This window comes from Martes martes (genome assembly GCF_963455335.1).
Source record: "Martes martes genome assembly, chromosome: 2".
Taxonomy (NCBI): Eukaryota; Metazoa; Chordata; class Mammalia; order Carnivora; family Mustelidae; genus Martes; species Martes martes.
In genome coordinates, this window is record NC_137889.1 from 94584926 (window position 1) to 94599958 (window position 15033).

The 15033-nt window shown below is 34.6% G+C and overlaps 1 protein-coding gene across 3 annotated transcripts in view; it reads left to right on the plus strand.

The window, feature by feature from the left end:
* The window catches only part of GRID2 (glutamate ionotropic receptor delta type subunit 2), a gene marked incomplete at both ends in the record, with an annotated part of 1466807 nt that overhangs the window by 797129 nt on the left and 654645 nt on the right, over positions 1–15033 (plus strand). For all 3 annotated transcript variants that reach the window (XM_080796960.1, XM_080796959.1, XM_080796961.1), the window contains one exon: positions 14035–14240. In XM_080796960.1, coding sequence (XP_080653086.1) covers positions 14035–14240 — 206 coding nt within the window. The remainder of the gene's footprint in view (positions 1–14034; positions 14241–15033) is intronic.

The following is a 15033-nucleotide window of genomic DNA, read 5'->3' on the forward strand; positions in this document are numbered from 1 at the left end:
GATCTTTTATCAGGAATGGTCAGGTGCAAGACAGGACATTTTTATAAAACTTATGAATAAAAATTATGTCCCCCAACTTTAGCCTGCAGTGGCCATAAAGGAGGAGTTGACAGTGTGTTCACCATGTGTTCATTACCCTTATGTTTCAGAATCATGTCAATCCAACAAGAGACTCCAGGAGGTAGGAATCGAATATAAGTCCAACTCCCTTAAGCTCCATTTAGGCCAGGCAGCCACCCAGGTTTGTCTGGGGAAAGAGAAGGAAGCATCACGCCTAGGAAAGGCATCAATGCACTGAGTCCCAGGCACAATAACTACAAAAATAAAATAAAATAATAAAATAAATTTAATTAAAATAAAATAAATTAAAATAAAATAACAAATCGATGGAAAGGCTTCAATAGCAAGGAACTAACTAAATGTCCACCTTCAGAATATAGCAAAATAAGGCTGTATGAACCCGAAGTAGAATAAATAAAATAATTAAATAAGGGTAGAAATTAATGAAATAAAAATAAACAATAAATAAAACTAAAAGGCTAAAATTATTAATTCTTGGGGCACCTAGCTGGTTCAATTGGTAGAGCATGTGATTCTTGATCTCAAGGTCATGAGTTCAAGCCCCATGTTGGGTGGAAATATTTTTAAATATTTTCTAATAAAATCATTAATTATTCATAGAGATTAATAAAAGTGATGAATTCCTAGTGAAACAAATTGTTATTTAAAAAAAAAACCAGAAAACAAAATTTACCAATACCAGAAATAAAAGAAAAGATATCACTGAGGGACTTCTTCATGGGAAAAAAAAAAAAAAAAAAGTTTTACTGGAAGTTCCAACCATGGAAATAAAGCAAGAAATAAAAATTAATAGTCATACAGTTTGGAGAGGAAGAAATAAAAATTTCTTTTTATCAACACACAATTATATACATAGAGAATCCTGTGAAATCTCAAAAAAATCCTGCAAAAATTTTAAGTTAGTTTAGCAAGTCTACAGACTAAAGATGAATATTTGAAAATAATTATATAATAGCGGTAAAAAATCAGAAAGTGAAATAAACAAAATTGTGAAAACTTTCAGTGCTTCAGGAGAAATCTACAAAATGTTGCAGGACATTCACACTGGAAAATACAAAATTTGCCCAAAAGAATATTGGTTGATGGCTTAGAAAATTTAATATCATTAAGATACCCATTCTTAATAAATCAATTTATAGATTCAGTGTAATGCCAATCAAAAATGTGTGGGCTCTTTTGAGGAAATTGATAAGCTGATTTCAAAATTTATATAGATGTCTAAAGATATCATATGGTCACAATATTGAAAAATAATAAAACTGGATTAAATGCTTTACCTGATTTCAAGGCTCATTTCATACCGGCCTAGGATTAACAAAAAGATCACATTAGGGTTCGGAAGTCTATTCATTTGCACTCAGCCAGTTTGTTATTGACCAACATGCCAAGTCAATTCAGTGGAGAAGTGTTCTTAAGAGTACTGAAACAACTGGGTATATATACAAAAAAGGAAGAAAAAAAGGAAAAGAAAAAAAAATAAAAAACCTTGACTCCTATCTCACACCATACAAAAATCAGTTCAAGATTAATCATAAACCTAAACTAAAAGCTAGAATTATTAATCTTTTTAGAAGAAAACACAAGATAATATCCTTGTGACTTTGTGACATGTAGAGATTTCTTGGGCACATCAAAAAATTGAAACTAAAATAATAATTTGGACTTCACCAAAATTCATATCTACTCATTAACAGACACCAGTAAGAAAATAAGTAGGCAAATTACAAGCAGGGGAATATATCCCATTGCATATATCTGAGAGGCTTATATAAATACATAGTATATGACAAAAGCTCAGGGAATTAAAAAGAAAAATGATTCCTACAATGCAACAATATGAGACCAACAAAAATATACAATTAAAAGGGGGCAAAAGGCTTGTGCCAATAATTCATATAAGAAGATATATACATGCCCAATAGACATAAGAAGTGCTCAACTTTTTAGTCCATAGGTAAAAGCAAAATAAAATGAGATGCCAATCTGTACCCATTAGGTTGGCTGAAGGTCAGTATTACATGGAAGCAAGAATGTGGCACAACTGGAACACTCATTCTTTGCTTGATGTATGTAAAAGTGTACAATCATTTAGGGAAGCTGCTTCGCAGTTTGTCACAATGTTAAATATGCATCTACCATATGACTTACCCATTTCACTCCCAGGCATTTTCCATGAAAAATGAGAATGCATATCAACACAAATACTTATCTTAGAATTTTCATATAAGAATTATTCATTCTGTCTCAACCTGAAAACAACCCACATGCTCATCATTTTTAAATCAGTGAAACAAATTGTGTTGTACCTGTACAGTGGAATACTATTCAGCAGTGAAAAGGAATGAACTTCTGAAATATATGACAACATTGAGTGAAAGCAGCCTAAAATAATGAGTATATGCTGTATTATTCTGTTTGTTTGTTTGTTTTTAAGTAGGCTGCACACCCAGCATGGAGCCCAGTGCAGGGCTTAAACTCACTACCCTGAGATTCAGATCTGAGCTGAGATGAAGTCTCAGATCCTTAACCAAATGAACCATCCAGGGACCCCTGTATTATTCCAATTATATTAAATCCAATAACATACAAAACTAATCCTGGTAACACAAATTAAAAAATATTTGCATCTCTGGATCACGAATGGACTGTCTGGCAAAGAACACCAGACAAGATAACCTTCTGTGATAACATAAATTTTCGGTATCTTGTTTGAGTGGTAGTTACAGTGGAATACAATAAATATACATGTGAGGTCTGTTTGTTTTATTAAATGTAAACTGTATCTCAACAAAAAATTAGAAGACATACTAACCCATTAGATATTTGAAGAAGAAAAAAGAAAAGAAGAAGGGGCAAAAATCAATTTGCCTAATGTAGTTTTAAACTAAATAGCATATTTGGGGGCTCCTGGGTGACACAGTTGGTTAAGAGTCCAACTCTTGATTTTGGCTCAGGTCATAATTTCAGGGTTGTGAGATCCAGCCCCGCATCAGGCTTTCTGCTGGGCGTGAAGCCTGCTTAAGATTCCCTTTCTCTCTGCCTCCCCCACTCCCTCTCTGTAAATAAATTAACTAACTAACTAACAGAGTTGAATCATATCATTTAGAGATTGTAGAGTCATAGACAAAAATCATTTAGAATTGAATATAGTGGATTCTTAGAACCCAAATTTGGTAATAAATCAGAATGACTACAAGAGCTTTTTAATCATCGTAATACCTGAGTCCCATCAAAAACTCCTGAAATCAGAATTGTTGCAAGGTATGAAGCCAGTTTTGTTCCTCAAAGAGGCATTTGGAAATAAGAAATTTCAGCAGACCTCTTCTTCAGCATCTTTAATTGACAGCATTGTTTCCCCTTCCCGAATAGTCCAAGAGAGAAAGAACTTACTATATTTTGAAGGAGCTTACTTCACATTTGGACACTGGGTGTTTCTTGTCAGAAAATTTTTCTTGATATGAAACTTAAACACTAATATTGAACAAAATTATCCATTTTCTGGACTAATATAAAATGATAATCATTTTGTTTAAAATCATTTATCAATAAGTGAAGAAAATGATTATGCTTTCTGAACCCTTGTTAGTCTTCTACTACCTAAGTACCGTTTTCAACATGAGCAATTTCCCATTTGCAATGTGTTGTGCTTTTCAAGTATTCCACTTTTCTAAATGTCTTTATCCCTGTCTATCTAATTTTTAAGTACCTCTGTATATGATCTGATACATTTACTGATATACATTAAGCCTCATGCTATCTTATTGCCTTAAAAAGAGGGATAAGACCTCTGTCACTTTTTAGCAAAACAAAATACTACACAACTTGTACCTTGTTTTTTTTTCATAACTTCTGATTTTTTTGGTTTTTTAAGATTTTATTTATTTATTTGACAGTCAGAAATCACAAGTAGGCAGAGAGGCAGGCAGAGTGAGAGGGGAAGCAGGCTCCCTGCTGAGCAGAGAGCCTGATGTGGGGCTCGATCCCAGGACCCCAGGATCATGACCTGAGCTGAAGGCAGAGGCTTTAACTCACTGAGCCACCCAGGTGCCCCAATTTCTGTTTTTTTTTTTAATATGTTAAATTTTTATTGTATCATTCATCATATTGCCGTATTCCTCCAGTTTTCATCCTCAATTTGCTTTGATTTCAACCAAATCTCCCAGAGGAAGTTTGGTCAGGTATGTGGAATATGATACTGAGGAAGGCTTATTAAAAGTAATTGGGAGTACTCCAGGTAGGCTCATGACCAGAGAGGTCTATGCAAGGAATTAGTTGAATGTACAAGCCGATAGCTAGATTCCAGAATCAAGGAACTGAGAATATACAGAAACCAGAAAGTTATAATAGTAGTAGGTGGTTCTTAAAGTAGAATAAAAGCAGATATATTTCTTTAAAGGAGGATTCTATTCTGAGAATATTGATGAGAGGAAAGTTGAATTTCATACCTGGGAGGACTGAATAGAACTGATTTACCACAGTAACATAAACAGTAATGTTGAAGTGCTCTTCAGTGAATAAGGTACTTGAGTTCTTTAATTTCCATTGCCTAAGACAATATTGGTCCCACAGCCCAATATTGGATTTGATCTATTGACAGATCTATTACATAGATCAAGTTATGAAGATTGGAGCGAAAATATGATGACAGGGATCTAAGCTGCTTGTTACAGTAATGACATGGGGGCATGTACGTATTGAAAGTAGTTAGATGTCCTCTTACCATAGGCAAATCTCTACTTCAGCTTATGTATTGGTTTCGTTCTTAGGCAAGATAGAAGCCATTAGTGACTCAAAGAGTATCCTTACAAATTATTATACTAATGAAAGACCCTTTTCCTGCTTTGTTTGAGTATCACATATCATGCATATAGATATGTATCTATATACCAAATCTTAGGCCCTGTTTGGGTCCTATGCTGATTCTTGAATCAAATAAATTGGCCAGACACTTGCTGGGCTCTCAATCACCAACCTGAATTACATGATGGGTGAATTACCTCTGGGTGAAGTGTAAGCATATGTGGACACATGTACTTCTTTTTCCAGTTTGAAGGAACCCTTGCTTATAAGAAAAATAATTATTTAAACATCAATTAGATTATTTTAATTTTGTTAATTAAATTTTAAATCTTAGTTTACTATTATTAAATTGAACTATTTGAAATATGTAAATTCTAAATACTCATCTTTATAATTCAACACTTAAAATTGCTTTTAAAACATACACTTTTAAAGTCTAGTTTGAATATGTTTTTGTTTTGGCTTAGCTTAAATTTATTTTATGTTCTCGAACTTTCTGACTTTATCCTTCATGTCAGGATAGTGTTTTTTCTTTTACAACAGGATTTTTAGCCCTATGTAAATTTCTACTATAATTTGTTAAACTGAGTATTTCTGAAAATCAGAGACCTTACAGTGCATAATAGGTGTTGATAAAATATCTTAAAATGGAAATGATTAAATTAAATATATTTGTCTATATATATAGAAATATATATTTTTGACACCCATAGGCACAAAAGCAAAGAAAAAAAACTAAATTCTAAGGATTATCAAGTGGGTTACTTATGGGCTCTCCCACGTTCTGAAAACATTGGTTTAATGATTCCAAATTAAAGGTCAATATGTAGTCCAGTGACCTGAGATACTTAAGCACTACCTTTAAGTACATCAGATTATCACCCTTTCCCTACAATTACATTGCCATATGGTAAGCCCCTTTGAAATGCATTTGTGAATGCATTCCAAGGAATAACAGCATTTATTCCATGCATCTTGATGTAGGTTTAATCAAGGCCCGTAAAATGGACACATTCCTCTTAATTGATTGCAAATGTTTATAATTACCCTGAGGGTGTTTTCAAATGTCTAATGACTATAATATTATTAACTATCTCTCTAGACAGTCTTGAAGCTGTTTATTACTCATTTGGCCACTTTCCAACTTTCAGTTCTCTCATTTACTTCAATGTGCATCAATAAGCATATAATTAATCCAAGCACCTTACTGAACTATTTCCTTTGCTTTATGTCAAGTAGGTAAAAACAATATATTGTACTACTTTGGATTTGTTCATTAGTCAAATGTCCTTATTGATCAGCATTACTGTAAAGATGATTCTCATTCTAAAACGCTATGATCTAATGCTAAAATAGTAAGTTCTCATCAAATAGATAATCTTAGTGATGGGTCACTGCTGCTGGACTATGTCATCTCAAAATCTAATACAGCATATTATCCTTATTTTCTAAATACATCACAAACGGCAAGGGAATACTCAGTGGAGACTAGAATCTGTTTTAAAGTCAGGGTTCTCCTAAACAAAAATTTTTAAATCACTCAGTGGCGAAAAGACTTATTTTCTCCGGAAATGAGGCATTTTGTAGAGTATGCTTTGCTATTCGTATGTTGGGAAAGCCATTCAGCTCAATGATCTCATGGATCCAGCAACATATGACATACTCCTTTTTATCTAAAGTCATAAGATTCTAAATATTAACTTTAAAGCTCAGATTTCTGTCATAATTTCAGAAACAGCAAAATTGGCTGAATGTAGTGCTAATCTCCTGCTCCAAGTGAGGTCTTCAATGCATTAAGTGATCAAAATGATTAAATGTGCCTAATTTACTCAAATGAAGGAGAAAGATGAATAGACCAAAAAAAAAAAAAAAAATCAGACTTACAGAGACTTAGTGACAAACCTCTCTTCCTACCAAATTCAATATTTTCAACTTAATATTTGAACATAATGATCAGACTGAGGAATACTGTTTGATAGATTCCAGAGAATGTCACTAAATTTAAATTGCTACTACAGTTTGGAAAATGAGTAGTGTAGTGAGATTCCTCTATCTACTATGGGGCCTGTGTTATCATCAGATGCTTTAGATAGTGAACTCCTTGAGGGCAAGAATTGTTTTTGTCTTCCTCTTCTAAGTACCTTTTCTAAATTACTTCTCTTCTAAGTACCTTTCAAAGTGCTTGATACATAGTAAACAGAGAGTTGATTCTAAAAGGCAGCTATTTGGATGCTGATCACTAGTTTGCAGTGAACAACAGTGTATCATACTACTGGCTTTGTGGTCAGTTTGGAAATGTGTTTATACATTGTATTCTAATATAGCCTGGGATCTTTTCTATCCTAATCTACATTAATGTAAACCACTTTTAATACAGATTAGATTTAATCTTCCGATTATAATAAAGTCATCATTTCACACAATTTAATAAAATAAATAATTAAGTTTCATGGGACGCCTGGGTGGCTGAGTCAGTTAAGCACCTGACTCTTGATTTCAGCTCTCATAATCTCAGGTTGTGAAAGGGAGCCCATGCCAGACTCTGTCTCTGTGTAACATAGTAACGTAGTAACATAATTACTCTGTATTCAGCGTGGAGTCTCCTAGAAATTCTCTCTCTCCCTCTCCTTCTGCCTCTCCCCCTGCTCACACCTGTACTCTCTCTCTCTCTCTCTCTCAATAAATAAAATCTTAAAAAAAGAAAATTAATTAATTACTTAATTAAGGTACAATCAGCCAGTACTTCTTGGAGAGTTGTGGGATGTGGTCTATAGGTTACACAAGTCACAAGTCAGATGTGAGGGAAATTGACTGCTGCTAGAATATCAAGTTCTGAGAATGTTACCTAGATCAATTTATAGTCCTTATCAAGATTTTGTTTTTTTCATTTTTTCATAGAAAAAGACAACAGAAGAAAGTTAGGAACAAATGGGACTTTTGACTGGGTTAATAAAGTCTTCATAATGAAAATGCACATTGCTTAGAAATTTGCTTTCACAAACCCTATTTCCTTTTTTCAGAACAACCCAGTAATCAAACTTTTTTTTTTTTCATCAACAAGGTATAGTTTGTTGCTACTTATTCTCTGCTTCCATTCCTTGTTTCCATTTGTTTTACTGACATTAATCACCTTAAAACATAATTACCAGTTTAGGCTGTCCTTTGCTCTCCCCAACTGGATATACCTCAAGGATAGGAATTGTGGCTTCACCTTCATCACCAAACTATCAGATGTTTATAAAAAGATGTTATATTAGCCAATACTCCTTCTCTCAAAAGGAAGAGAAGCTCATTTCAAACTAAGTAAGCAAAAAATTAAAATTTTTATTTTTATTTTTTTTTTATTCACTCACGTCGTTGAGAAGTCCAAGGAATAGCTGTCTTGCATGTGTTGCACTTCACATTTTGGCTTCACTTAGCTTCTCTCGAGACACGCTGGCTCTTGCAATTCCAAAAGGACATCATTACAACTTGTGATATAAAAGAGAGATCATTTTTGTTTCATGATCCATATATCGAATTTCAGTCCTCATCTGAATCCCGTGACTACCCCTTAGGCCAGGGACATGGCGAGCTCAAATTGACCGTCCTGGGCTACATGACCACCCAGTAATAGAGTGTAGAGCGCCATAGAACATGGAACAAAAGGGATGGGTCCAGGCTTGTTTCTTAAGTGAAAAATTAGGTTTTGTTATTTGGAATAAAGGAGAAGAAACACTGGGAAGCTAAAAACAGCAGACATTAACTATGAAATTAACTAATTCCAAGTTCACAGGATCCAAACCTGATTGTCTGACATCAAACGTAGTGTGTTTTCCATAGTAGAAAGTTGTTTCCAAAAAGAAAAATACAGGGGCACCTGGGTGGCTCAGTGTGTTAAAGCCCCTGCCTTTGGCTCAGGTCATGATCCCATGGTCCTGGGATGGAGCCCCCGTATCGGGCTCTCTGCTCAGCAGGGAGCCTGCTTCCCCCCCCCCCCTCCCCGCCTCTCTCTCTGCCCACCTCTCTGCCTGCTTGTGATCTCTCTCTGTCAAATAAATAAATAAAAATCTTTAAAAAAAAAAAGGAAGGAAAAATACAGTGATTTATAAAGGCAAATTAGTTATACCATCAAATTACCCTGAAAACCAAAACAATAAATGCAAGGAAAATTCCTGGATGCATTCTGTCCTGTGCCATCCAAACCCCCCTTCAAAAATAAGCACTTACTTCTCCATCTACTAAGAGCATTTGGCAACTGATTACCCTCCCAGGAATTGCCCTCAGCTGAAGAGAACCACAAAACCAAAGCCCATGCATGTTGATAAAGTTTCTACTTCCACTGGTCCTAACTTGGGAAACTCTGAGTGCATCCCATTTCCCAGGGGCTGGGTAGATCTCTGCTGAGCTGTACCACGGCTCCCCCTCTGCTGACTCTTGCTTCCTTTCCTGGGTCCCTTCCCTGGCTTCCTTAGAGCTGGAGTTTGTTGGGGAACAAACTTCCTGTTCTTCCATACTTATCTCCAGAGTCTACTTACCTGGGAACTCTATTTTCTACAGAATAGGTTTTCCTTAGGCCTGAAGAACAGCTAGATTTAGACTAATTAATAACTGAAACCAATGAAATATCATTGGGAAAGGCATTCATTTTTGTTATCTTTCTTAATATTTTTATTAAAAGTTTCCTCTGCTTAAATAAAATGTAATACACACTGTTAGTTAATGAGTGACTATCTATGCTTTACGTTCCTGTATAGCATGAATAGAAAAAAATCAGTAAGAGCAGTGACAATATGCTAATCCAGGTTCTCTGATAACTACCTGTAAGGAAATCAAGCAGATCAGACTGAGAGACCATAATCTAGGTAGTCTGCATCATGTTTCGGGTATGTACATATTTGGGGGAAAGGGAGAATCCATGATCTTTGTGGCTTTTTCAAAGGATTCTGTGACACAAAAAAGGTTAAGAAATGGGAGCATTGGGTCCCAAACTGGTTTCTTCAGGATCATCAGCTGAAGAAAATCTCTGGGCTTTGTCATGAAAGTTTTTATTTTATCGGAATGGGGTGGGGCTTAGAAAGCTTCTTCAACAAGTTCTCCAGATGATTCCAAAAATAAATTAAGTAGTCCACAATTTGAAAAATAGTGACTAAGGACTAGACTAAAGTACACTTCTATATTAGTTTTCTGTTGCTGCTGTAACAAATGACCACAAATTTAGAGGCTTAAACACCACAGGTTATTATGTGACAGTTCTGGAGGTTGGAAGTCTGACATGGGATCTCAAAGGGTTAAAATCAAGATATTAGCAATTCCGTGTTCCTCTCCAGAGGTTCTTGGGGAGAACCTTCCTCGCCTTTACTAGCTTCTAGAGACCATCCACCTTTTTTTTGCTGGAGTTCCCCTTTCCTTTTCATCAAAGCCAGCAATGTTGGATCTCTCTGAAGTTTCCTCAAAGCCAACTCATTCTTCAGTAGTCAGATCTCCCTTTGACTCTCTTGTCTGTCTTTTTCTTCTAATTTTAAGGACTCCATGATCACTAGACCCATCCTAATAATAGAAGATATCTCCTCATCTTCAGGTGAGGTGATTAACAACTTTAATGCCACCAGGAGCATTAATTCCTCTTTGCTGAATAACTTATAGTTTCCAGGCATTAGGATTTGGGCATCTTTGGAAGGTCACTATTCTGCCTACTTCAAGTTCTTTTATAGTGTCCAGGAAAGAAAGTCATTTTTTTTTCCCCGAATCTTATGTTTAATAACTCAGTTAATGAGGCTTCCACCCCTCGCTGTTACAGAATTATCTGGTCAGTAGAATTAATAATCACTAGAATTACTGAACTGAAACTGCTATTTAACTTTCTGTTATTAATAAATAGCACTTAGTCACACCCACAGGCCTGGAAGTTCCTTGAAGTTAGGCATACTCTCTTGTCTCTTTTGTTTCTGTGACTTTTATTTTTACTTCTTGTTAAGTAATGGACACACAGATAAGGTGGCCGAATAATTGTGATGGTTAATTATGTTCATGAATTAATAAAACCAGAGGTCCACTCTCTCTTTTAGTGACTCTTCCACAGAGCAGCTAATAGACAGCATGATTCAAATTCTTCTCATATTAAACTAACCAATTGCTACATATTCTGGGTGTGTAGTGTTATTCTTAAACAAGCAAAGCTATTATTATTTAATTCATGCATTCTGAGAGTCTAAAACATTATGCTTGCTATTTGGGGGTAGCTACCCAACAGTAAATTTTAGGCAGTTATGTTCTATAGGTGTGGAAAGGGGTGGTCCCTTAACAAGTGATTATGTACTATTATTAACAATAATAACAACAACCGTGTGTTAGACCCTACACTGGATTTTGCACACATACACACACACATGGACACCTTCATTAATCTGATCTTTGAAGACATCTATAAAATGAATATTTCCTCATTTATAGACCAAAAAACACAATTTTGAAAATTTTGTGTCACATCATCTAGGCATTGTTAACCAGAATTCCAGACTAAGGAAGCAAAGGGATAGCTTGTTTTCCACTCAGATCCTCCACTTAAAACTTTCAGTAGATTAAAATTGTATTTAGGATAAAATCAGAACTTCTTTCTGTGTCTCACTGAGAACCACAAAATCTGACCCTCCCTCTCCATTCATGTCTGCCTCATTCCACTCTCCCCTCAGTAACGTAGCTGCACCCACACTGGAATCCTTTAGGTTCCTCCAACAGACTCTTCGCTGCCTTGGGACATTTTCCATGCGGTCATCTTCTCTTCTTACTTCTTTGCCTGGGTAATGACTTCTCATCTTTCAGATCCGTTTAAGTATCAGTTTCCCAGAGAAACCTCCCTTGGGTATTACAACTAAAATACATCTCCAACGAAAATACATAATCACCCCGTCATTATCTACCAGAGCACCCTTATTGTTTCCTTCCAAGCACTTAGTGTGATTCGTATTTATTAGTTTGCTTGCTCACTGTGTATCTCAGTGTGGGGAAGGGTGTTCACTGTTGTATTCCTTGCACAGAGCATTGTGTATCTGTATTCAGTAAATACCTTGTGGAATATTTTTTTTCTTTTTTTTAAAGTTAAGATATGAAATTACACCAGAATTTTATATCTGTGAACAGAAGATTTCCTAGAATGTTAATGATCTGGAGCCTTAAGCTTTGGTCACAATATATATTTCAAGATAGTTCTTGTACTATTTGTCTTATATTTAGCTACCTATTTAAGTGCTTCAATATAAAGAAACAGCAACTACTTACAACTCAAAATCAAGGATCTGCTTTTATAAAGACATAGTGGTTCTGGGGTGGGGCCCAATCTTCTGTGTTTTTAATCAGATTCACAGATGATTCTGATTTATACCAAAGTTTAAGAACACCTGTTGAGTGTGTTTAGAGTCCTGTTATAGGTCTACCTGTATCTAACATTTTGTTTAATCCATGCTTGAGTATTTTATACCCTCAGGTACTCTCTGACTTGGATATTTAATGAGTACATAATTACTGATTAATATGTTATTCCTGATTTTGCATCTCTTGTTCTGCTGTAGATGAGGCTTTGTTCTTTTAAGCTACTATCATTCTGACATCCTGGGTTTTAATATAATTGGGGATAAGAAATACAAGGTAGAATTCATACAGTTATTTATTTTAAGATTTTGAGATTCACAAGATAACATATACTATTTATAGAGTTGTTTTAAAATAAAGCCAATCATAAAAAGAAAGCAAAGTTCTTTTTATTAATTTGTAACTCTGCAAATATAAACTTTTATTGTGAGGAAATAGCTTCCAAATTTGTGACACTTTGTTTTCTTGTTCTGTGGGCTTATACATTGCTTTTAATTGGTAATGTAATGAAAAACACATGAACTAATTATTGCCCTTGAAAGGCAAATTTTACATGCATGTCATTATGTACAATTGGGATTTTTGAGATACAGTCCATTCATAATAAGTAACCTATAATCCTTATTACTTCCTATCTTTCACCAGTTTTTTCCATTTAAACATTTTATGCCATGGATATATATAGAAAAATATGGTTTATTGTATAGTAAAAGCAAATCTATATTAAGATTATATTGTGGCAGATACATCTTCAATCATATTTTTCAATGTTCAGATCCCTCCTTCTATAAACAGCCCATGCTTACTTGGAAGAACTATTTGTAACATTTCAGACTTACTGTTACTTTACTATACATCAAAGTACAATCTGTAAACACTTTACGTAGACTGGATTTTATCCTTTTTATTTAAATATGAAATAGAGACAATTTTCTATTTTTTTAAACTTAAATGCAGTTAGTCCACATACAGTTAGCTGTATGGGATAGTACTAATGACATGGTCCACTGTTAGTTTTGGGTGTAGAGTCCAGTAATTCATCAGTTGGGTGTAACACCCAGTGGTCATCACCTTCTCATTTGATAATCTTTTAGAACTTCGCTTATTTCGGAATGGGTGTGTGAATATTTTGCTAAAACATGTTTTGTACACAAAGTGCATTCCCCATACTCCTGAGAAAAAATGATCTCCTACCAAGCTTGCCATATTTGAGCTAAAGTGGTGATACTCATAAAGTGGGCAAAAATGTGGCTGTTTTATTTGTGGTCTAAGTGATGTAAAACCCTCAGAAGACAACTGTTCATAACCCCCTTTCTATTTAGGTTATAAATGTCAAGTTTTAGTGATATTGTTGCCCATTTTGAGAAACATTAGTAATTTTAATTTAGATTCATCTGCCATTAACGATATTCATATTTTACCTAAAGTTAACATCACTCTTTAACGCTGAGCAAAATAACAAATGTACTTCCTTTATCTCACATCTATTTTAGACACGTGAGAGTCCTCCTCAACTATTTCCCTCTACTCTGTCCTAAGATTTTTTTAGAGGTGAGATAATTTAAAGTGCTCAATGGAGAGAAACAAATCCATTTAAAGAATAATAATAATTCTTACATTTTTTATGCAAACACATTAACTTGTACGATGCCTAAAATATATTTGAGAGTTCTATCAGCTACTCAATTAGTAGTTTTAAATAGCTTACAATGCTGAACAATAAACTGCCTTTTGGTGTGAGCGAAATAGCTTTTATCTCCCTTCTCTGCTCTAATTCACATTTTGATGGGCTTTTGATGTTTCTAGATATCCGTGGAATACAGGAGTTTTTGGACAAGGTATCTCAGCAGGGAATGGATGTTGCATTGCAGAAAGTAGAAAACAACATCAATAAAATGATCACCACTCTCTTTGACACCTTGAGAATAGAGGAATTGAATCGCTATCGAGACACTCTTAGGCGAGCCATCCTTGTTATGAATCCTGCTACAGCCAAATCTTTCATTACTGAGGTAAGTAAAAATTGTCATGGGGTTGGGGTAGGGTTAAAAAAATTAAATGCTTTGGAATAGACCTCATAGTCAGTTGAAAATTAAGAACAGTATAGAATTAACTACATGCCTGTCATTAGCACTAATGGAAGGTAGCACACTGAATTCCTTGTTTGTTGCATTCATATGGCACAAAATTTTCACACATCCTGCACAGTTAACTGTTGAGAATGTTTGTATTTATATATTTAAGCACATAGCCACGATGATTTTAAGAAATGTCATGGGAGTTTAAAAGTGTTGTTGGCCCTGAATTACTTTAACACATTCAAGAATAAATTCACAAGTGCACAATTCTCCAACTAATCTTTAAATTTTTGCAAGTTAGAATTTTACCTCTGAGGAAAGATAAACTTGAACCAGGCTATTATTGCCTGAACATGATTACTTTTACAAAAACAAAGAGCAGATTTACTTCTGTTTTGTGAACTCTGTACCAAGACAAATAACTAAAACTGTCTGAAACTCTCTGCAAAGTGATGACCATTGTACATTTTATGATGCTGCATCTTCAAAATTTTAATTGTATCTGTTCGTTTGGCTAGAAACTCCAAAAGTTTGTAAAAATACAATTAAGACTTTTTAATGATTGGTGTAACATCTTTATGTTCTAAAATGCTTAACTAGTGCCTTGACAGGATTATTGTCATTTGCCTTACTTCAAGTTTTTAATTCTATATAGTGCTAGAACTGGTCATGACATTACATACATTCGCATGGGTTTTATTATTAGTGTTTTTAATTTTGGTGACTT